This window comes from Panthera tigris, chromosome D3 (assembly GCF_018350195.1).
Source record: "Panthera tigris isolate Pti1 chromosome D3, P.tigris_Pti1_mat1.1, whole genome shotgun sequence".
In the NCBI taxonomy this organism is placed as follows: domain Eukaryota; kingdom Metazoa; phylum Chordata; class Mammalia; order Carnivora; family Felidae; genus Panthera; species Panthera tigris.
Window position 1 is genome coordinate 93,628,798 of NC_056671.1, and position 23,810 is coordinate 93,652,607.

At 50.9% G+C, this 23,810-nt stretch overlaps 1 protein-coding gene and 1 pseudogene across 7 annotated transcripts in view; one reads left to right on the forward strand and one right to left on the reverse strand.

Moving 5' to 3' along the window:
* Positions 1-23,810, reverse strand: part of SLC66A2 (solute carrier family 66 member 2) — a 52,311-nt gene that overhangs the window by 7,909 nt on the left and 20,592 nt on the right. For 5 of the 7 annotated variants that reach the window (XM_042961443.1, XM_042961438.1, XM_042961442.1 and 2 more), the window contains one exon: positions 1,766-1,982. The exons of 1 other annotated variant lie outside the window; for it this stretch is intronic. In XM_042961443.1, the coding sequence (XP_042817377.1) occupies positions 1,766-1,982 (217 nt within the window). Of the gene's footprint in view, positions 1-934; positions 1,033-1,765; positions 1,983-23,810 lie in introns of all 7 variants that reach the window. One more of the 7 variants, XM_042961441.1, reaches the window with a different exon arrangement.
* Positions 8,048-9,371, forward strand: LOC122232341 (annotated as a pseudogene).

A 23,810-nucleotide genomic window follows, 5' to 3' on the forward strand; every position in this document is an offset into this window, starting at 1 on the left:
TTTTTTTTCAGAAAAAAAAAATTTTTTTAGGTTTACTCATTTTTGAAAGACAGAGAGAGACGGAGCACAAGCGGGGGTGGGACGGAGAGAGGTGGGGGGACACAGAATCCGAAGCAGGCTCTAGGCTCTGAGCCGTCAGCACAGAGCCCGACGTGGGGCTCGAGCTCACACACCGTGAGATCATGACCTGAGCCCAAGTCGTACGCTCAACCGACTGAGCCACCCAGGCGCCCCTCCTTGGTTAAGTTAATTTCTAAGTATTTTACACTCTTAATATTACCATAACTAGAACTGTTTTTGTAATTTCCCGAGTGTCCCGCAAGCTGCTCTTAGTGGCACTGGGGGAATTAAGCTGTTGTGTCATTTCCCACATTAAGAAGCTTGAATCTCCTGCCTCTGGCGATGTCTGTGGACTCAGCTTCCTCTCCGTGGATCACGGCCTCCAACCTTGGGCGCTGGCAGCCTCCACTCTGGCCTGCCTCTGACCCACGGAGGGTTCTTTCCCATCACAGAAGTTGAACTTGGAAAATTGAGACAATGTTGGATTCAGCTGCCCGGGTATCCCCTACATGCCGGATACAGTAAGTTGCCTACAGGATCTAACGAGTAAACAGTGACGGTGCAGGTGCAAGCAAGCACACAGGTGCAGGCAGGTGGACTTGGAAGCAGCAGGTGTGGGATCAACACGAGCCCACTTTGAGCACGCTGTGGCCACAAATCAGGTGGTCAGCCTCAGTGAGTCCGCAGGTGCCGAGGGTCCCCAGGGAGGGGACGCCACGCCCCAGCCACCGGACAGGCCTCCCGCCGCACGTTCGTATCTGAAAGTGCACACTCGTCGTCTCCTGTCTTGCTTCAGTGGAACAGACACCCATCCAGGGAGAACTGGGTAGGGAAGGGCCTGTAAGCCATATCACGGGAGAGGGAGCCAATGCACCTGAGGAGGGTGAGAAGAGGCCCCCAGGGAGGTAGGGCCACGATGCTGCCTTCACACGCACACGACCGCCTCGGGAGGGGCTGAGGCTCTGCATGGATCTAGGCAAGAAGGCATGAGAGGTTCAGGTACTACTACAGCCCTCGAAGAGAGCCCTGCACAGCTGTAAGTGCTGCACGGGGAGGGAGCTCCCCATCGCAGGAAGCGAGCAAGTGCCAGAGGAACAACCAGTAGGAATGGCGAAGATTCTGAACCGGCCAACCCGGGGGGCCCCCGGGATTCCAACGGACACCCCGTTCCAATGGCACAGGTGACTCTCATCAGGCCAGGCCAGGGGAGGGCCCTACCCAACGCCTTCAAGACTGGCGCCCCACCGGCCTCCCGTTACTCGGAGGACATCTGAAGTCACGGATGGCATCGGCACACCTGCTCCGCCGTGACAAGAGTGAATCCCATGACACAGGGCCCCCACCGCTGAGTGCACCTCTGTGCTCCGCAGCCAGAGCGCTGTCCCCTCGCCCCCCCTTCTGCACTCGGCACGTCCCTCCCACCGTCATGCTTCAGGGCCAGCCTGAAAGAGTGGCGCTCAGATCCTGCACCGCACACCTGCCTCGCGAGAGGGCCGTGGCCTCCCCCGACCCGCCCCACACTCACGTCTCTGCTCACACACCCAGACATCAAAGGGCCAACGTGTTCACACCTAAACTGCTCCTTACCCGGCGGTTTCACAAGCGTGACCGAAAACACGGCAGCCGTGTTCGTGCACGTTCCGTTCTTACCAACTTGGAGGCACTGGCACCACTGGGTCCAGCGAGAGCCGCAGGGGCCGCCTACCTCATTCCCTCAGTGGACTGGTGGCGATAGTTGCGGTAGAGCTGTGGGACACCCAGCATGGCCTCGGTCAGCACGGCCAGGAAGCCCAGGGTCTCCACAAACAGGGCCGAGTCGATGGACAGGTACGTGATGTAGCCCGCCACGCCCGTGAAGGCCACAACACACTGCACGTAGTCCCCGAAGCTGCTCCAGTGCCAGAAGTGGCGAGGGTCAAAGTCTAGGGCGAGAGGCGAGACAAATGTAAGCCAGGCGTACGGGTCAGGGCACCGTGAGGAGAGGACGTGAGCGGAGCGAGGAGGTCAAAGTCAATGGACGTGAGATGGACGTGGGCTGTGGGGCTCCGTGTGCTCTTGGCAGGGCCCTTGTGAGGGAGCTTTGATATCAGTCACCGTAAAGACGTTAAAATCCTTAAATCCTGTGATAGTATAGTGCAGGGGTTGTACCGGAGCCTCTGAAGTCTCTTCCCTGGGTTAGAATCCTCACCCCTTCCTCCACAAGTGGATCAGTTAACCAGGTGTCTTGGTGTCTTCAGGTGTGAAAGAGGAATAAGGTAACCTACCTCCTATGGTTATTCTAACGGTTACGTGAGTTAATCTTACAAACCCGATGAAGTGCCCAGCCCATAATAAGGGCCAATAAAGGTATGTACTTATCATCACTACACAGTCGATCGAATGTTATCGTTTGCCTGACAGATAGATGTGTCCTGCAGAAACCAAATCCATAAGCACTCACAAATCAGCAAACTACGTGAAGTTCTTGGGCTTTGGCAGATAAACACAGGAGGTCCTGGGGACAGAAGCGGCGTCAGGGCAGGTCAGGGAAATGGGGATAAATAGAAAGAGAGCTTGAGGGTGCAGGATGCACCCGATCCTGGCCCAGCCCTTAGAATGGCAGGATCTGGAGCCAGGGCGCCCTGCCAGGAAAATGACCCAGCAAGGGCTGCAGGCATGGGCGCCAGTACGGGGCGGCGGGTCCGGCCCTCCAGGGCCCGGGAAGTGTCGGCAGGGAAATATTCAACCTGCACACGTGTGCCTGTCCTGCCGGCCCCGTCCCCCCACCCCTTCCGGCTCCATTCCCTCACTCTGTGCGAGAACACTGCCCAGAGTCTGAGCTAGAAAGGGGGAGCGCGGGCAGGAGGCGGGGCATGGTTTGCAGGTGTGACGTCACACCAGAGTGGGGGTCACCTCCTAGAGCAGGGCAGGGTATGAGCCAGGCTTGCTTCAGGAACAAACCCCAGCTGTAACACGGGGGTGGCCTGAGCGTGCAGGGGAGCTGGGGGCAAACACTGAGGTGTTCCCTACAGAGAATATGAAGTCATGAGAGGATGTGACAAGGGGGCGCATCTCAGACCCGGATGAAGTTCCTGACTTTGTGCCCAAGGAGTGGAAAAAACAGGGTCAGAACCGAGAACCTGGGCCAGGACAGGGATGGACTACGAACAGGCGAGCTGAGGACACCAGGTGAGGTCCAGGGGGCTTTAGGAAACAGGGTCTGAGGTCAATCGGTCCCAAGCCTTTCTCTTTTAGGTTCTCAAGGAGCAGGTCAACTGGCAAATGACTAACAGAATACCTTTATTACAAAATTTCTGAGAAAAGACTGAGACCGGACCCTTACCTTAGCAGACACAAAAATTATCTCAAAAAGACCTAAACATGAGAGAGAAAACGGTAAGACTCTCAGCAGAGAACACAGAGGGAGAGCATCAGGACAGTGGATCTGTCAACAGCTCCTTAGATATGAGAACAAAAACACAGCAACAGAAGAGAAAATAGACCAATTCGACTGTATCAAAATTATAAACTTCTGTGTTTCTAGGAAAAAAAAACTCTTCGAAATTATTGGTCTTGGCAACGATTTTTGGATAGGACACCAAAAATGCAAAGCAAAAATAAACAAGCAGAACTGCATCAAACTGAAAGGCTTCTGCAGAACAAAAGAAACGACCAGCAAAATGAAAAGGAGACCAACAGAATGGGAGAAAATGTTTGCAGACTGTCATGTTATAAGGGGTTTATACCCAAAATATATGCAAAACTCATACAACTCAGTAGCCGAAACAAAAAACAAAAACGAAACAAAACAACCCAATTAAAAACTAGAGGACTAGAACACGTATTTTTCCAAAGAAGACATACAAATGGCCGACAGACACATGAAAAGAGGCTCCACATCACTCATCAGGGAAATGCAAATCAAAACCACGATGAGATACGATCTCACACCTGTCAGAATGGCTAGAATAAAAAAAAAAAAAAGGGATCAGCGTTGGTGAGGATGTGGAGAAAAGGCCACGCTAACTGGGGTGGCCACTGTGCACAACATGGAGGTTCCTCAAAAAATTAAAAAGAGAAACACATGATCCAGCAATTCCCCTCTGGGCATTTATCCAAAGGAAATGAAATCGCTATCTTGAAGAGACATCTGCACCCCACGTTCACAGCAGCGCTATTTACAATAGCCAAAACATGGAAACAACCTAAGCGTCCACACCAAGAGATGAACGGAGAAAGACGACTGGTGTATATACATAATAGACTATTATTTAGCCATAAAAAAGGGAAATCTTGCTTTTGTGGCAATATACATAGACCTTGAGAACCTTGAGCATAATGCTAAGTAAAATCAGTCAGAGAAAGACAAACACTGTGTATTCTCACTCATATGTAGAATCCAAAAAAGCCAACCTTGTAGAAACAGAGCAGAATGGCGGTTGCCAGCACTGGGGGTGGGGGACGGAGGGAGATGTTGGTCAAAGGGCACAGACGTCCAGCTGTAAGATGAATAAGTTCTGGCATCTAATGTACAGAATGGTAACTATAATCAACAATACTGTATTACACACTTGAACGTGGCTGAGGCACCTGGCTGGCTCAGTCGGTGGAGTGTGCGACTCTTGATCTCGGGGTCATGAGTTTAAGCCCCATGTTGGGTGCAGAGTTTACTTCAAAAAGAAAAAAGGAAAAAAAGAAAGGTGTTAAGGGAGTAGATCCTGGGGTGCCCGGGTGGCTCAGTCAGCTGACCACCTGATTTCAGCTCAGGTCATGATCTCACGATTCGTGAGTTCGAGCCCCACAGGCTCGCTGCTGTCAGCACAGAGCCTGCTTCGGATCCTCTGACCTCCTCTCTCTCTCCCCCTCCCCTACTCATGCTCTCCCTCTCCCTCAAAAATAAATAAACATTAAAAAAAAAAGTAGATCTTAAATGTTACCTCCACCAAAAAAAGAAATAAATAAATAATGTAAAGGGATGGAAGTATTAATGAACCTTACTGTGGTACTTATATCACAATATATAAGTGTGTTAAGTCATCACATTGTACATCTTAAATAGGTTATATGTCAATAATACCTCAATAAAGCTGAAAAACTGAAATTTTTTAAATAGTTCTGTTTCAAATAACATAATCAACAGAGTAAGAAGGTAACCCATGCAATGGGAGAAAATATTTGTGAATCAGATATCCAATAAGGAACTTGTATCCAGAATATATAAAGAATGCTTACAACTCAAAAAAAAAATTTTTTTAAGGGGCAACGTAATTGAACAGACATCTCTCCAAAGGACATCTATAGATGCCCAATAAGCACATGAAAAGATATTCAATGTTATTAATCATTAGGGAAATGAAAATCAAAACCAAAATGAGATACAACTTCACAACCATTAGGACAGCTGCTTTTAAAAACAAAACAAAACAACACAGGGCACCTGGGCAGCTCAGTCACTTGAGCATCCGACTCTTGATTTCGGCCAGGTCGTGCTCTCCCAGTTTGTGAGATCGAGCCCCACGTCGGGCTCTGCACTGAGCCTGGAGCCTGCTTGGGATTCTCTCTCTCCCTCTCTCTCTGCCCCTCCCCAGCTCGTGCTCGTGTACTCGCTCTCTCTCAAAATAAATTAAAAACAAAAAAACAGAAACAATTGTTGGCAAGGACAGGGAGAAACTGGAACCCTGTGCACTGTTGGCGGGTATGTGAAATGGTGCAGCCGCTGTGGAAAACAGTATAGAGGGTCCTCACAAAATTCAACACAGAATCACATGACCCAGCAATTCCACTTCTGGGGATACACCCAAAAGAACTGAAAGCAGGGACTCAAACAGATATTCGTACAACCATGTTCACAGCAGCATTATTGGCAATAGCTGAAACACAGAAGCAATTCAGGGTCCACCAACAGGTAAATGCATAAGAGAAATGTGGTCTGTACATACAGCGGAGAATTATTCAGCCTTAAAATGGAAGAAAAGTCTGCAATGTGCTAAAACATGGATGAACTGAGAGCATGATACTGAGTGAAATAAGACAGGTACAAGAAAGAAGGGAAAGCAGACCCCTACTGCTGCCCAAGACAGCGATTCTAACAAAGCAAAGGTGGCAAAAGGAACAGCCAATCGGTCACCACTGCTTCCCAAAGGAAGGGTGAGGCATCCTTCCACTCTGGCAAAGTCCAGTGTCGAGAGGAGGAAGAAAAACCCACATCAGATGGGTAGTCACACATATAAGCAGCTAGGAGCGGTTAAGGGAATACAAAAGCCAGGAAAATGAAAACTGAGCTGTCACTCTTTTTCCAGTCAAGATGGAACAACAGAGACCAGACTTACTGTCCAAATAGCCACAAACTGGGCAAAACAGACGTCTGCAAAACACTGGACACGAGGCAGTAAAGGACAGGGATCTCTAGGAGATGCAATACAGGTGAAGTGAGCCCCAAACTGCCCCAGGTTCGGCCTGGAGTTTCCAGGGTGCAGAAAATGAAGTGAGAACCAGGCCAAGCCCCCAGAAACCCACAGTGGGGAAGACAGAGCTGGGTCTAGGACACGAGGCGGCTGGCGTTTGCAGGACAAAGCAAGCACCGATCACAAGACCGGGCAAAAAACCACCGAAAAAGGTAAGCATTCACAGGGTGCAGCATTCCCAAAGGGCCAGGAGCAGTGTCTTCCTTTCAGCCAGAATGGGAAACCTCGAAATTCACAGGGCTTTAGGTAGAACATTGCTTCAGCAGTGGGGAGTAACTAGCCCAGGCTGAGCAATGCTCCCACCTAACTCATCTTAAAAGCAAGATCTAAAAAGATCACACTGTTTACAAGTTACTTAACCACATCCCCAGAACAAAGCTCACAAATATTTATAGAAACTTAAAAATATTCAGCAGATAGCAAGGTAAAACTCACAATGTCTGACATCCACTCAAAAATTACCAAGCATGTAAAGAAACAGGAAAATGTGATCTATAATGAAGAGACAAATAGACCAACCGGAAAAAAAAACAAAAAAAAATTGGAACCAACATGAATGTTAGAACTGACAAGGGCCTCAAAACAGTTATTATAACTATATTCCATTTGTTCAAAAGTTAGGTTGGGATACAGAAAATTATATACATATTTTTAGACTCTACTCCCTCCCAAAAAAACCATCTAGGCATAAAAATCACAACATCTGAGATGAAAAATGAATATATGGATGGGGTTAATATCAGATTAGATGAAGAAGAAAAGATTAGGAAACTTGAAGACATAGGAAGAGAAATTGCAAAATATAAGAGAAAAGAGAATTTTTTAAAAAAATAAAAAAATAAAAATTAAAAAAAATAAAAATAAATAAATAAATAATTTTTAAAAATAAATTTAAAAAGAAAGAGAAAAGAATTTTTTAAATCAACCGAGCATTAGTAAGCTGTGGAACAACTTCAAAGCACATAGTATTTGTGTGATTAGAGTCCCTGAATTTCAGGGCTGGGGGAAGGCAGAAAAAAATTGCTGGAGGAAAAAAAGGGCCAAAATCTTCCCAAATTTTATGGAAACGTTAAGTCATAAATCTAAGAAGTGCAACGGATCCCAAGCACAAGAAACATAAAGAAAACCACACCAGGGCACAACATAATCAGACTTCTCACCAAAACCAGTAATAAGAAGAAAATTATAAAGGCAGCAAGAAAAAAGGATATATTACATACAGAGGAACAAAGAAGAATAATGTCAAGTTGCTCATCAGTAGAAGACAAGACAGCAAGGGAGCAACGTCTTGAACAGACTGAAAAAAAAAAACGTGTCAGCTTGGAATTTTATACCTAATGAAACTATTGTTCAACATGAAGGCAGATAATGAAGATTTTTTTTTTCACATTTAACAGCTTAAAAAGGCCGGTGGCTTCGGGTCCCTCCACTACCGTGAAGAGTCCTTGTGGCTCCTTGTTGACCTAACATAGTGAATGCAGTTAGCCCAGGAGGCTAGCCCAACCCGCTACAAGGGTCATTCCCACCTACTAGGGTTGCCGGGACCTCTTGCCCTCCTTCACCAGATTTTCAGCTACTGATGTTACAAACAATAAAATAATGGAGCATAGAGTTGAGGAAAAGACTTAAACCAGATTTCTCTTCAATCAGTTAAAAAATATGGATCCTGAATCACAGGGACCACAGATTATCAAAGTGACACCTCTTCAACAAATGTTTGCCTCTCATGCTGGAGCTATCCTGACATCACTAATGGTAATTCCTCTGGATGTTGTGAAGTTTCAACTCCAAGCCCAATGCAACCCATTCTCCAAAGGAAAATGTTTTGTGTAGAGTAATGGACTTATGGATCATTTATGTGTTTGTGAAGCGGAAGGCAACAAAGCATGGTATAAGAAGCCAGGACGTTCCCATTGGATGCCTTTTTGAAAACCATTCGAGGGGCGCCTGGGTGGCGCAGTCGGTTAAGCGTCCGACTTCAGCCAGGTCACGATCTCGCGGTCCGTGAGTTCGAGCCCCGCGTCAGGCTCTGGGCTGATGGCTCGGAGCCTGGAGCCTGTTTCCGATTCTGTGTCTCCCTCTCTCTCTGCCCCTCCCCCGTTCATGCTCTGTCTCTCTCTGTCCCAAAAATAAATTAAAAAAAAAAACGTTGAAAAAAAAAAATTAAAAAAAAAAAAAAAAAAAGAAAAGAAAACCATTCGAAATGAGGGCATTAAATCCCTGTGGAGTGGCTTTCCCCCTACTTTAGTGATGGCAGTTCCTGCCACAGTCATTTAGTTTACCTGCTATGATCAATTAACTAATTTTCTGAAATCAAAATTAGGAGAAAATAAAAGTCATATACCAACTGTTGCTGGAATTGTTGCCAGATCACTGTACTGGTATAATTATGAAGTCTTAAAGAAGCCGCCGTGTGTGAAATCTAGTTTATATGAACCAACATTTATGATCCACTTTACTTCTGGGGTAGTCTTGGTTATACTTCCGGGGCATCGTCTGGTTATACTTCTGGGGCATCGTCTGGTTTTTCTGCAGCTATCGCAGCTTTGCCCTTTGACGTGGCAAAAACACAAAAGCAGACACAACTTTGGATATGTGAATGTCATAAAATTTCTCTGCCTCTGCATATGTCAACGTGAACTATCATGAAGAACACTGTTGCTAAGAATGGGTTTGCAGGATTATTTACAGGACTCATTCCCCGTTTAATTAAAACTCTTCCTGCTTGGGCCATTATGATCAACACCTATGAATCTGGGAAGGCTTTTCCCGGAAGCAAAATGCTCTAAGACAGCAATACTAGTGATGCTGTTTCAACCTGAAATAACAACCAAAGCCAAATAATAAGTTGGAGACTCTTAGGCAAGAACTCTTTCACCGTTATCTTGAAATGATTTTATTATTTTCTATTTTATAATTTAAATAAGTAGTAATTTCTACTTTGCCTCTAAATCATAATCCTAATTTAAAAATAAATTTTGTTACTCTAATTTTTGAGATATTGGGAACGGTATTCCAGAAATCACAACCATTAAATGTTCTCGTAAAGAAAAGAAAAATTATTCCTTAGCGCTGAAAGCAATAATCTGAGAGTTTCATAACTGAGAATGTTTCGGATATATCATAATACTTTGAATTGTGTGCTGAATGATGTAGAGAGTCTGGAAGAAAAATGCCCAAGTCTTTTATGCACACTTAAATCATATACATAGATATTTAAGTATTTCAGCAAAGTATATAATAGATAGCAGGCTTTAAATAACATTATTCGCATTTACCAAATAGTACCTATTAGATACCTTCTTTAATTCAAATGCATTAGTTTTTTTTGTTTTGTTTTGTTTTTTAACTTCCTGTTGCTATTTTAAGGCTTCACCAGAGTTAGGATTTCTTCACTCAAAGGTATGGCTATTTTATATCTTTATGAACCAAAATTAACTGTTTATATGATATAGATATTTTTGATAATTAAAGACTCTGTATAATGTTAAACGAAGTCCTTTGGACAGAAGGAAAGCGACACCAGATGGAAATACAGATCTAACATCTTCAGTTTAGATATGGTAACTAAATGGACTGGGGCACCTGGGTGGCTCAGTCAGTTAAGCATCTGACTTCAGCTCAGGTCATGATCTCACAGTTCATGAGTTCGAGCCCCATGCTGGGTTCTGTGCTAACAGTTCAGAGCCTGGAGCCTGCTTCAGATTCTGTCTGTCTGTCTGTCTCTCTCTCTCTCTCTCTCTCCCCACTCCCCTGCTCACATTCTGTCCCTCTCTCTCTCAAAAATAAATAAACATTAAAAAAAATTTTTTTTAAGATATGGTAACTAAATGGGTAAATGTATTTGATTTTTCTTCTTATAACTTAAATCTCTTTGATACACAATTGACTATCAAACAAATTTAAGAAACAGTAGCGTTTTAGCATATATAAAGCTAAATATGCCAAACAATCACAGGGACAGGAGGGATCAGTGACGCCCTGCAGGTGAGGTTCTCAGCAGCATGTGCAGGTGGCAGGACGTCACTTGAGGCAGACAAAGGTAAAGGTGGACCATAAACCCACAGCAAATGCCCATCAACACGTGAATAAAGAAAGAAAACTTAAAATTAGGAAAGAGAGGGGCACCTGAGTGGCTCAGTCAGTTAAGTGTCTGACTCTTGATTTTGGCTCAGGTCATGATGTCACGGTTCGTGAGATCAAGCACCACATTGGGCTCTGAGCTGACACTGTGAAGCCTGCTTAGGATTTTCTCTCTCCCAATCTCTCTGCCTCTCTCCCACTCGTGCTTGATCACTCTCTAAATAAATAATGTTTTAAAAAATTAGGGGGCACCTGGGTGGTTCAGTCAGTCGAGCATCTGACTCTTGATTTTGGCTCAGGTCATGATCTCAGGGTCATGGGATCAAGCCCCATCAGGCTCCACACTGAGCAGAGAGCCTGCTTAAGATTCTCTCTCTCCCTCCACCCCTCTCCCCCACTTGCATGGTCTCTCAAATAATAGATAGATAGGTAGATAGTAGATAGATAGATAGATAAATGTGTTAGAAGGAGAACTCAAAAAGAAATTAGGAAAGAGAAATTAGAATATATTTTGAACCGACTGAAACAAAAAAGCTACATCCAAGTTGAATGCAGTGCTGGGAAAGACTCGCGGCCGCACGCATGGCCCTCGATGCCCACACTGGAGGGCAAGCACACTGGGGGGTGAGCAGAGAACAAAGTAAACCCAGAGGAAACAGATAAAGGGAAATAAGGAGGATAACAGAAACCAATATACAGAAAACAGAAAAATAGAGAAAATCAATGAAACCAAAGCTGGTGCTTGGAAAAGATCAATAAAATGGATCAACCTCCAGCCAGAATGATTAGGAAAAACAGAAAAGGTGTGAATGTGCTCCCAATGAAAAAGGTAATACACATGGCCCTATATCCATTAAGACGCTGAATTTGAATTAAAAACTTCCCACAAAGATAACGTCAGGCACAGAGGGCTTTCCTAGGGAATTTTATCAAATATTTGAAGAAGAAAAAATAACAATTCTCCAAAAACTCATCTAGTAAATTGAAAAGTATGGGATAATTCCCAACTCATTCCATGAAGCCAGCACTGCTCTGACACAAAAACCAGACAGAGGTGCTACAAGAAAACTACAGACCAATATCACTCATGATCATAGATGTAAAAACTCTGAACAGACTTCAGCAAATAAAATCTAACAATATATAAGAGGGTTAGTATATCATGACCAAGTAGGGTTTATCCCAGGAATGCAAGGCTGTGCCAATGTCCATAAATCAAGCAATGTAATGCACTATATCATACTAAACTAAAAAAGAAAAACACAGGATCGCATCAGCAGATGTAGAAAAAAAGCATCTGACAAAATTCAACATTCGGTCCTGATAAAAATCCTCAACAACTGAAGATTAAAAGGAACATCCCCAACCTGTGAAAAAAACAACCCCACACAGAACCTGCAGGCAACAATCGTCCTCGTGGGGAGCAGCGAATGCCCTTCCCTAAGATCAGACACAGGGCAAGTGCATGCACCACCTTCTGCCCGACGCCACACCCGCCTCACTGTGGCGAGTAAGCAAGAGAAAAGAGACAGAAATTTAGAAAACAATACCATATATGATACCCTCGAAAAGTATGAAATACTTAGGGATAAACCTGACAATGTGCAATACCAGTACGTGAAGACTGGGAGGGAAGCAGTGGTGACATTTTAAAAAACGTAAATAAACGGAGACACACACAGTGCTCACGTCCAGAAGTCTCAATGTTGTATGTGTAAGAGTTCCCAGAGCATCCCCAGGTCTGACGATTGTTCTAGAAGGACTCACCCAGGATGAGCTTAATTCCTCCAGCAAAGAACTATCGACAACGTGTGAAACGTTGTCGACCAAGGAAGCTCATTAGAGACTCAAGGCCCGGAGTTTTCATTGGGTGCTGGCCATGTAGACGCTCTCTGCCTGGCACATACCAAAATCCCAGACTTCCAGAAGGGAAGCAGGTGTTCAGTGTCTACCATGTCGGGCCAACAGTCCCGGCACAGAGAGCCACTCCACCGGTTCTGGGAATGAAGCAAAGTCTCCTACAATGCAAGTTCCCGGACACCAGCCAGGGGCCAGCTTTGCAAGCAGGCCTCTCCAGAGACCACCGTTACGAGCCTGCTGTGTTAACACTTTCTGCATAATCGTAATTTTACCCAAACTAATCTAAGATCCAAGATAATCCTAATCAAAATCCTAGCATGTTTTTTGTAGAAATTGACAGATTGATTCTAAAAGCCATACAGAAACGCACAGCGTCTAGAGCAAAGTTGGAAGACTAACGCTGCCCGATCCGAAGACTTATTAGCAGGCGACAGTAATCAAGACATGTGGCAGTGCCCAGGGCTAGAGAAGCAAATCAGTGCAACAGAACAGAGTTCCCCCCACCACAGAAGCTCATCCTCGACAAGCACACAAAGGCAACTTGGTGGAGAAAAGATAGTCTTTGGACAACCATACGCAAGAACAAAGCTGGGCCTGTGCCCACATCATAAACAAAATTAACCCAAAGTGGATCACAGATCTGAATGTAAAACCTGAAACTACAGTCGTACAAACATCTCCGCTAGGACACCAAAAGCACAATCCCACAAAAGAGCAGACTGATAAAGCAGACTTCTTAAAAGCTGAAAGACTTCTGCTCGCCAACGGTAATGTTAAGGGGACAAAAAGAGCACCGACCGAAAATACTGCCGACCACACGTCTGACAGAGGACCTACGTGCAAACCAATGAAACTCAAAACTCAGGACGAACGATTTTTGAGTTGGCAGACGTGGACACTTCACCGTGAAGACACAGGATGACAGACAAGCACAGGACAAGATGCTCAACATCCTTCGTGAGACGAAGACCACAATGAGATTGCCACTACCCACCACAGACGACTGAAACCAAAGACAGGTTCACACGGTGTAGACGAGGGGGTGGGGCAGCAGGAACCCACACACTGCTGGGGAGACAGCGGACGGTTTCTTAAAAAGTTAAACATGCACTTACCACAGGATCCAGCCCGTGCACTCCTAGGTACACACCCGAGAAAAGAAAGCATACGTTCACATAGAGACCTGTACCCACATGGCCACGGCAGCTTCATCTGTAACAGCCAAAAACTGGAAGTGACCTAAATGTCCACCCCCAGTGAATAAGCAGAAAAACGGCAGTACAATCAAGATGGACTAACGAGGAAGGACCCACTGACGCGCTGCAATGTGGACAAATTTCAGGATAATTCTGCCGCGTGAAAGAAGGCAGACAAAACAGAGTACACACCATGTGATTTCATTTACGCCCAATTCTAGTAAAGGCGACGAATGTGTAGTGATGGAGAGCAGACGGGAGCTGCCTGCTTGGGGGGGTGGGGGTTACAAAGAGGAAATTTGGGGGGGTGAGAAGCACGTTGTCTCAGATCACGGGTGAAGGTTTCATGGTGAACACGTGTCTAAACCTACCCAAACCGCACACTTTAAACACGTGTTCACCTTGCACTGATCACACCGCAGAAAAGCTGCGAAAAGCCAGCTGAGCTGCCCGAAGCTCAGGGAGAAGGTTCCAGGGGCCGGGGGCGCACCAGAGCCACACAACCAGGACAACAGGGCCCCCCAGTCCTCAGGCACCGCGGCGGGGCGCCGTCCGTCCGTGACAGCAGCCCCAAGCCTCCTGAGCCCTGCCCACGGTCAACAGAATATGACGGCAGTTTTCCCCGAAGCTTTGCCGAAGCTTTATCCCCCTCCGAGATGAGACCCAGGCTACTGCCGGGTCCCAGGCCTTACCTCCCCAGGTCACGGCACTTTCCTTGGGTGGCTGGAGGGACACGCTCCAGCCCGCGGGGGACCCGAGCCCACTGGCGCCCCTCGCATGCACCCTGCCATGCGAGCCTGCCCCCTCTGCTCCCCGCGGCGAGCGCCTGCGGGCTGGAGCGCTGTGTGGGGGCCCATGTCGTTCCCACAGCGACAGTGACGTGATGGTGATGGTGACACCCACCCCAGGCCACACAGCCACCCGAGGGAGCCCAGCAGCATCACCTCCACAGCCTAGGACTTTCAAGTTTGCTGCTCTCCTGCCGCCATGGGGCTCTTAGGAGCCACGTTCCCCGGACCACAGGACACACGTCCACCTCTCTGGGAAACAGCCATCAGAGCCTCGGGGCTCACATTCCTTGTCCCTCACACACGGGGGGCCTCGCCTTTTCTGTGGGACCATTTCCTAACCTGGAGTTACACGGGGAAGCATCATGGCCCAGGCACACGTCCCCTCTGGTAAGGCAGCGGGTCCTCCGAGCAACTCGGACATCTGCAGGGACAGCCGAGGACACGGAGGGCTTCCCGGTTTTCCCTGACTCCGGCCTCTGTGCTCACGGGCAGAGCACTCAAAAAGCGTGTCCACGGAGCACATAACAGGGACACATGAGAAGCAGCCCAGGGTGGCCCCTGGCCCCGAGGACACCGCCCCTGACGCCGCTCCCATCACCACACCCCGTCTGCGCACCTGGCCCCCAGTAGCACCGTGCTTCCTGATTCTTCCCCAACAAGAAATTCTGGAGAGGGTGCCTGCACCCCTAGAGCCCGGCGTCCTTCCCCACACACAGTGCAGGAGGGGACTGCCCCACACGGACCTGGGGACCCTGCATGACAATCCTCACCAGTGACAAGTCTCTGCCAACAGCACCCAGGAGGTACTTCAGCGCAGAACCCCGATTACCAAGGGCTGTCCCAGATCCTTCTGCGCACAAACGTTTTTAACAAGGAAAACGACACTTGAAGGACACAGCGGTCTCTTCTTAGATTAAGGCTGGATTTTCCATAAAGCCTCCTTTTTCAACAGAACTGCAGCTCTGAAGGTTTCCACAGATCTCAGCCCATGTGCAGACCAGCTTGCCTGCGCTAAACTTTGCAGATTAGCAGCCCCCCGGCAGGACTGGCTTACTTTGCCTGCACCTGTACCACCAGATGAAGGCAGAGGGATCTAATTTCCATCTGCAGCAGAAGCGACCTGAGAAGGACCGTTTCTAAACCCGACCAGTAATTTTACCCAAGAGTGTGTGACAAACACGCTTTTGAATGTCATTAAGGAAACAAAACAAAACAGCCGAAGCTTGAAGGAACATAAAAATAGCACCCACGGAAGCCGCGATGAGGGCAGCGGCCCCGGGCACTAGTACACCCAGCATCGTGTGCACAGTGCACACAAGCCGACCTGGAGGTCTGGTAGCGCCCTAGTGCTCTCGCCACAGCGTCACCCACCTGCAAACACACGAACCGCTCGGTGGCAAAGGGCTCCGCCGCAGAGCCTCAATCACGGGCACGCGGCAAGGCCCAGCAGGGCCAGCCCGATGGCCACGTGTGTCAGCCCCTCCCGGGCCAAAGCTCCCGCAAAGGGCAAGGGGAGTGGGGTGTGCACAGAGCGCCAAGCTCTGGGGCTCATCAGGCCCCTGGGCCCGACTCCCCAATGAGGGACCTGAGGCCAGAGGAGCCTCGTCCACTGCCTCTGCCTTCTGGATTCCAGAAGTTAGCAAAGCCTCCTTTGGGCGTGTCCTCAGCACTCCTCAGTGTGACGGCCGTCACCAGGGGACCCCAGAGAGCAGCTCAGTCTCCACCACCTGACCCCTCGTGGCACCGAGCCGGTCCCAAGGCAGTTATCCTGAGACCCCGGGGAAGACTGAGGGCTGCTGCCGGGGAAAACGCACACATCCCGGGTTTATCTCCTAAGACAGCAGCACCAATAAAAACTGAACACTTTTAACGATCTATAAAATAAACATCATTCAGCATTCCCAGGACAGTTGAAGAAGAAATATTCCTTCTGAGTATATATGATTTACAATAAAATGACAACACAATTTAGAAAACGGCAAGGGACCTAAATAGACATTTTCCCAAGGACAACGCACAAATGACCAAGAAGCTCGTGGAAAGATGCTCAGCATCACAGGTCGTCAGGGAAGTGCAATCACAGCGTCTATGACGGGAACGAAACGAGACAAGAAAAACTTTTGGTGAGGACATGGAGAAACTGGGAATGTAACGTGCAGCTGGTGGGAATATCGGAAAACGTTCTGGAAGTTCCTCAAATGACTGAACACGGAGCTACCTGTGGCCAGCAACACTCCCATGTGCGTGCCCAAAGAACTGAAACATGCATCGTATACAGACTCGTACACGAGTATTCACAGCTGCATTATCCCTGCAGCTAGAAAGAATCCAAATGTCTTTCGATGGATGAATGGATAAGCAAAACGCAGTCTATCCATGTAGTCACAAAAGTGACAGTGAGAGAAGCCAGTCACAAAAGACTGCATCTGGTAGGACTCTCTTGTGTGAAATATCCAGAACAGGCAAATCCAGAGACAGAAAACAGAGGAGTGGTTTCCCAAGGTTGGGGTCAGGGGGAAATTGGGAGGGATAGGGTTTCTTTTTGGGGTGATGGAAACGTTCCATAATTAAACCTTTTTTTTTTTAAGTGATTTCTACACCCAACATGGGGCTTGAACTCAAACTCCAAAGTCACATGCTCTTCTGAACGAACCAACCAGGTGCCCCCAAGAAATGTTCTGTAATTAGATAGTGGCGATGATAATACAACATTGTGAAGGTACTAAAAACCACTGAATCGTGTACTTTAAGGTGATTAAAATGGTGAATTTGCTGTGAATTTTATCTCAAGAAAATTTCAAGGGTAAATTTTATGGTATGTGAATTATACCTCAAAAGACAAATTTTAATGAACAAAATAGTTTTAACGTATATGATATTTTATACAGAAAAATACAGATATAAACAGCCACGTTAGTAAGTATATTTTCTAATGCTGGAGTTAAAATACTTCTTTTAAACTTCAAGTATAAGGTGCTGTCCTTTGTATCCTGGATCATTTAAAATAAATTCAGCAACCCATGCACCCATCAGGTGTGACTGATACACTGCAGTGAATTAAACCAAGCGGTAGGGAGAGACAAGTGGGAACTAGATAAGCAAAAATGTCAGCCGAGGATAATACCGGGTAAATACAGAAAGCATGAAATGAGATTTGCAATGAGGAACGCAGAAGATGCTTTTTAAAAAGTACAGATTCCTGATCTGTATCAGATAGACCCAAACTTTTTCTACACTTCTGAGAGATTCCTATGTCCACACAATTTCATTAATAAATACTAAAATAAATTTTAAAATAAACTTAAAGAGAGTTCTGGCTTCCCTCTCAGGAAAAACGGGTGCTGTACCCGGACACAGGGGAAGGCAGCCCCACTCTTCAAAAGGAGCCCCCGAGGTGACCCCTGCACCTGCAGTGAGTGTCCCAGGAGAGGTGCGGGTAAGGAGCCCGCGCTCCAGGCGCCGGGACAGGACACGGGAGGGCCAACCCGAGTCACACCCCCTCAGCATTTTCACAACCCGCACACCGACCAAGATGGGATGTGTTAGGTCCCACAGGGTGTTTTCTAGACAAGACTTGAAAGCAAGGAGTTTAGCGCTGAACAGATGTGTGCAGGGCGAGGGACAGGCCAGCCTCCTCCCAGCCACGGTCAGCCCTCCCTGCCCCTTAACTGCTGCTCAGAGAACGGCTGACAGCCACGAGGGATTCCTCACTACTTAAACGCCTGGAAGTCCCTACCTGTCAGGGCAGTGGCTTCCCTGGGTTGGCAGACTGACCCCTTCCTTGCCCACAGCCCATGAGGGTTCCCATTCAGCCTCACCCCCTCCAGGTTCACCGTCTGGAGAACGCGGACAGGGAATCTGCACCAGGAGACGGCGGCCTGATGGGCACAGGGACCCGATTTCTCACCCGCTGGCATTCTGATGCTCCAAAGGTGACGAAAGAGACCTGGTCTTTCTGAGAGGATGCTGAGCAAGCCGCAGGTGAAAAGAGCAGGCACTTTGAGGAAGCTCATGAGTCAGGAGGAAAGTGCAGGAAAAACACCGCAATGCTGGCTCCAGATGCGAACAGACAGCTGTACCCGGAAGCTGTTTCCCACCGGAGCCCGAAGGGGCCGTGGTGACACTAACTGCCTCACAAGCCCCCGGCGGACCCCCCCCCCCCCGCCAGAAGACAGGCTGAGTGGTAAAGCCTTCCCTCAACTGTCACACCCCCACCCCACATGCCCCACGCACTACACGCTTCAGCCACACCAGACCACCTCCCTACCCTCACCCAGGCAGCCCCTCCCCCAAGGCCAGCTGAGACAGACCCAAGCCCCCCCATCACCAGCCTCACCACATCTGTCTTCACTTTCCCCCCTGACCCCAGTCCTCTGTCCCCCAGCCCCCTCTTTGTCCCCAGCCCCTCTCTGTCCCCAGCCTCCCTGTCTCCCAGTCCCCCCTCTGGCCCCAACCCCCTGTCTCTACTGGCCTCCCCTCTCTGAGGCAGGAGATCAGGTTAGAGAGGGCTTCCCAGGGACTGACTCTAACCACCATCCATCAAGTGTGGTGTGAGAAGGCACAGAAGCTATTTTTTACAGCCAAAGGCTCCAGAATTAGAGTCAGTTCTGTTCTGACTGCGGGAGTGGACTCCCTCCGCAGCCCGGACGGTCACCCTGATGATGGAAGCATCGCCTTGGCCGAGGTGACCACAGCTGGCCCAGAGTCACGGCAGGAGCCTGCCCCGTGCAGTGGCCACACGAGCTGCAGACGGTACGAGAGGTGGAAGGAATCCCCCAGCTCCTTTTCCCCTCTGCTGACCCTCTGCTGACCCCGTGAAGTTTTCCAAAGAGCAAACTCTAGTCCTTTCTACCGACCCCTTCCTCTTCCTCACCAGGCAAGTCCTTTACACGGGTGCCCTCTCCTCGCCACAGCCCCCCCGGCAGGCCTACAGACCTGGCCACGTCCCCAGGGGACAGCCAAGGTCATGCAGAGCCAGCTCCAGTGAAAAGGTGTTCCGGGGAGGAGCCCCTGCTGCTGGGGTCACGGCCAGTCCCTCACAAGGGCTGACACCACGCCAGCATCGGGCATGCACACACCCCAGCTGTGTGACCTTGAGACAAGGGCCTAACCTCACAGCGCCTCAGGATGCCACGCCGCCCCATGAGGTCACGCCGTCTGGTAATTAAGACCCACGGACACAGAACGAGCTCGGCCCACCCTCGGCAGCCCTCGCGGTGAAGCCACCCACACGCCTTCTTCCCGAGACACGCACACAGGTGCTCGGCCAGGAGGCCGCGGTCTCAGAGGGACCCAGGGGGCCCTGGGCACCGGCACAGGTGTGTGTGCGGTATGGCACCTCACCTCCCTCACCACAGGGTCCAGTGGGCCCAGCACAAGGACGAGGAGGCCGGTCAGTGTCCTTCTAGCCCTGGGCCCTCTGACCCACCACATGGGAATTACAGTCCCTCGAGCTGGATGGGACCCCAAGAACCTCGAATCCCAACACTTCACTGGCCGATAGAAGCAGGAGTTGCCCCGATGCTCCTCCACCGACGAGAAACCAGGAACAGCATCTGGCTCCCGCGGTCTACACTCCCCAGGGGCAGACACGGCTCACGGCACACGGGAGGGGCAGGTGCCAGGGACCACCCCCACCGACCAAACAAAACCCCCTTCCAGTGCCCCCAGTGACTACCCTGATGGGCATGCGCACCTAGAAGGGGGCATTTTCTTGTATGTAAACTATACATGGAGACGTTTTTTAAAAACAGACCCCCTTCTTCAACCTCCATGCACTAACTCCACTCTCAGATCATGAAGACACATTTCACAGAGAAAAGGAAGCTTCCCACAGCTGCGTGGGGAGTTCCCACTGAACAAACTGCGGGGGGGGGGGGCTCCTCTGCGTCCCCACCAGGGCAGGGGGCCCCTCCTCTGCATCCCCGTCAGGGCAGAGGACCCCTCCTCTGCACCCCTACTGGGGCAGGGGGCCCTCCTCTGCACCCCCACTGGGGCAGGGGCCCCTCCTCTGTGCCCCGGTGGGGCAGGGGCAGCCACCAGCCTCTGCATGGCTGAGGGACTCCATGGTGGCCCAGAGACCACGTGCTGTCACGGGATCCCACCAATGCAGCTTCACCTCCTGTCTCTCAGCCAAGGGCTGAGGAAAGCCAGCGTGCCACCGAGGGGGCCGGGTGCCCCTCCACACAGCCCCGGGCCTCGTGGGGTCACAGAGGGCCTGGCCAGGCAGGGGCCAAGGCCAAGTGCAGCCCCGCAGCTTGTGGCCTGACCCCAGGGAGGCAGCTGGTGGTCAGTCTGCTGAGAGAACCAGTGCCTCGTCAGCTGTCTCATTCCACCCCAGGGAACGAGAGCAGCAGAGACCCCAGCCTTCCCTGAGGAGGAGACCCCTGCCCCCTCGGGTCACCTCTTAGGGCTCCATCGCAGACCCCATTAATGACGGAACAGTTACGTAACCTGGAGCGGTCCCTGCGCCTCCCAGACCTCGAAGCCCGCCAGCACCCCCGTGTGGCCTGTCCCCGCCGGTGCAGGCAAAGTCCTTCCTGCTGGAAAAACACTGCAAGAGACCACGGGGGGACCCAGGGTTCAGGCCTGGGCGCCGCAGGTGGAGGGAGGCCCAGCACCAGAGGCCACAACCACAACCAGAAGCTGTTGGAGAAAGTCGTGTGAACCACACAGCCACGGGCTCTCCACACGAGCCACGTTCAAAAGACCCCCATGTGCCCCGAGCGGCATGGGCAGTGCTGGGGGCTCTGGCCACCGTGGCCGGTCCCGGACCCCAGCTCCCGACCCCCCCGGCCCCTGCCCCCAGATGCCCACAAACCAAGGGGAGGCTGTGAACGGAGGGCTGCCCTCCAGGGGACAGGGGCGCTCCCAGGGTCCGCGACACACACGGTGACAAAGCAAAGCGGGCCAGCCAGGGCTGAGCTGCTGGGCGGGCCGGGGCTGCCAGCTCTGTCCTACAGGACAGGACGCCCTGATCCCGCGTGGCAGGCGGCTACAGAGCGAGCAGGGCCATTGCCCAAGGGGGGGAAGGCAGGTTCCCAGAGGGCCTCGTACAGCAGCCACAGAGACAACACGCTGCACGCGGTGGGCGCCAGGAACAGAGCCGAGCGCCCCACTTGTCGCGGTCACTCTGTGGGCCCTCACACTGCCTGGTCCATTGGTGTCCCCCGCGCCTGGGCACACAACCCCCCGCCCCCATCCCGCAGACAGGCTGTGGCTCCACACTGAACGGCTTCTGCCCCGGTGTGTGCGGCACAGGCTGGGGTCCCCGCGGGAGCGGGAAGGGGGCACAGCCGGCAGGAGAGCCACCGAGGGCAGAAGTAACATGCAGACGGGGGGGGGGCTGCACCTGTGGTGAGAGCCCACCCATCGGAGAGTGCAGGGCCCCAGGGTGATCCAGGAGCAAACACACACAAGGCTGCCAGCGAAGATGGGGGGACGCGTGGTCCTGCTGTGAACATGGCTCTGGGGCCCCAGCCGGCCTCTGACTGCTGTGTGCCTTCCTGGCTAGTGATCCAACCTCTCTGTGCCTGTAAAATGGGGGAATCACAGCACACTGTGCATAGGCCAGCATGAAAATTAAATGACCGATTTCCGGTAAAAGACTTAAAACAGCGTCTGGCACCTACTGAGCACTGAAAATCAGCTACCTTTAAAAACAAAGTCTACCAAACAAAGTCCCCGCGCGGCCAGGGGCCACTTCCCAGGCGGCAGGTGGCCTTCACCCCTCGTAGCTCCATCCAATGGCAGTCATGCTGTGCTGCTTCCTGAGATTAAAAGCTCACCAACCCCCCCCCCCCTCACCGAGCCCAGCAGGGGACCTGCCCATCAGCAGTTTCTGAGGAAGAGAACAGAAATTGGTGGGGCTCGGGGGCCAGCCCAGGCCTCTCCCTGCACTCAGGTCCCGCTCCCTCAGCGCCCCCTCCCGGCCGGCTCCCCACTGGCAGAGTCCAGATCGCCGGACACACCCGCGGCACCCTGAGGTGACAGGACGTGGGGACCCAGCAGCAGGCCAACCAGACACGGGGTTTGGTCAGTGAATGAGGCACAAGGCCATGCGTCCCTGTCGTGGCCATCACACACGGGAACAGGATGAAAGACTGAGGGGGAATGGGCTCTTTACATCCTTTCAAAGTGTCCCCCAACAGGTACAAACCACCCGCAGAGGCGTGGGGGCCGGTGGAACAGCGCCGTGTGGCCCCCAGCACTGGAAGCACGGGGGACCTTCAGCCAAGCTGCCCCAGGACCCCCAGGACAAAGGTCCGGAACTGAGCCCTGGGAGCGGACGGCCAACGGCGAGGGCAGCTCTGGCGTGGTGAGACCGCGGGCGCCAGGCTCGTGGGACCAGGCCGCGCTGTGGCCGTGGAGGCACAGGTCCTGCCTTCCAGAGGGAACACTGGAGGACGTGGGTGTCACCAAACACCGAGTCAGCAACTTGTTCTCCAACAGCTCGAAAAAACACTACCGGATTCCCACCTTAACTCTATGGTCTCTCGAAAAATTTTTAAATATTTAAAAATCAACTCTCCGTAAAAACAAAACCACCCCGGGTCAAAGTGACACTCAGCTCTCACCACACTGCTCTCCTGGAAGCTCCCCGTCCCCCGCCCCTGCCCAAGCACCTGTGCTTGTCTCTGTGACCCTGCCGAGTGCCCGCTCAATCCAGGGACACAGGGACACAGCCCTGACCTACGACCCCACGTCCCCGAGCTCACACTCCAACAAGGAATAGGGGGACGCCAGGCTCTGGGGGAGAGGGGGGGCATGTGGCGCCTGTGGGGCCACCAGAGAAAGCTCAGGACAGGGGCCTGTGGGGCTCCTGCTGTGCGGGAGGGAAGCCACAGGGCAGGGGAGGAGGTGGCTTGCAACCACTCTGCCTGGACAGGGAAACAAGGTTAGCAAAGACAACAGCGCCATCTGGCTGTAGGACTGCAAACACCCTCGTCAGCCTTCAGAGCAGTTCACTGTACTGAGCCACCTTTGCCCCATCCGCCCACACCCACCCCCACCAGGCGGGCCAGGGGACCAGTGGGCGGGCCAGGGGACCAGCGGGCGGGCCAGGGGACCAGCGGGCCGCTGCCGTGAGACACAGATCCAGGGATCCAGATGCCCCAACCCACCCGAGGGAGCTGAGCACGACTGAGCAGTGAGCCGGAGCACTGGCCCTCACTGAAAAATGCTCTCAGAGAGGAAGCCCATCACGTCCTCGTGGCTAACCCCCCAGCAGAGGTGAGCCCGTCTTGGGCTCTGTGACGGGCTGGCCTTTCCGGCATCCCTCAACTGCAGCAGCCTTTTCCTTTTATCCTACTGCATTTCTGGCTCTTTCTTTTGCTGCTAATTTCTGGTTAGTGGGCATCCTACACTGGACAAGAGGC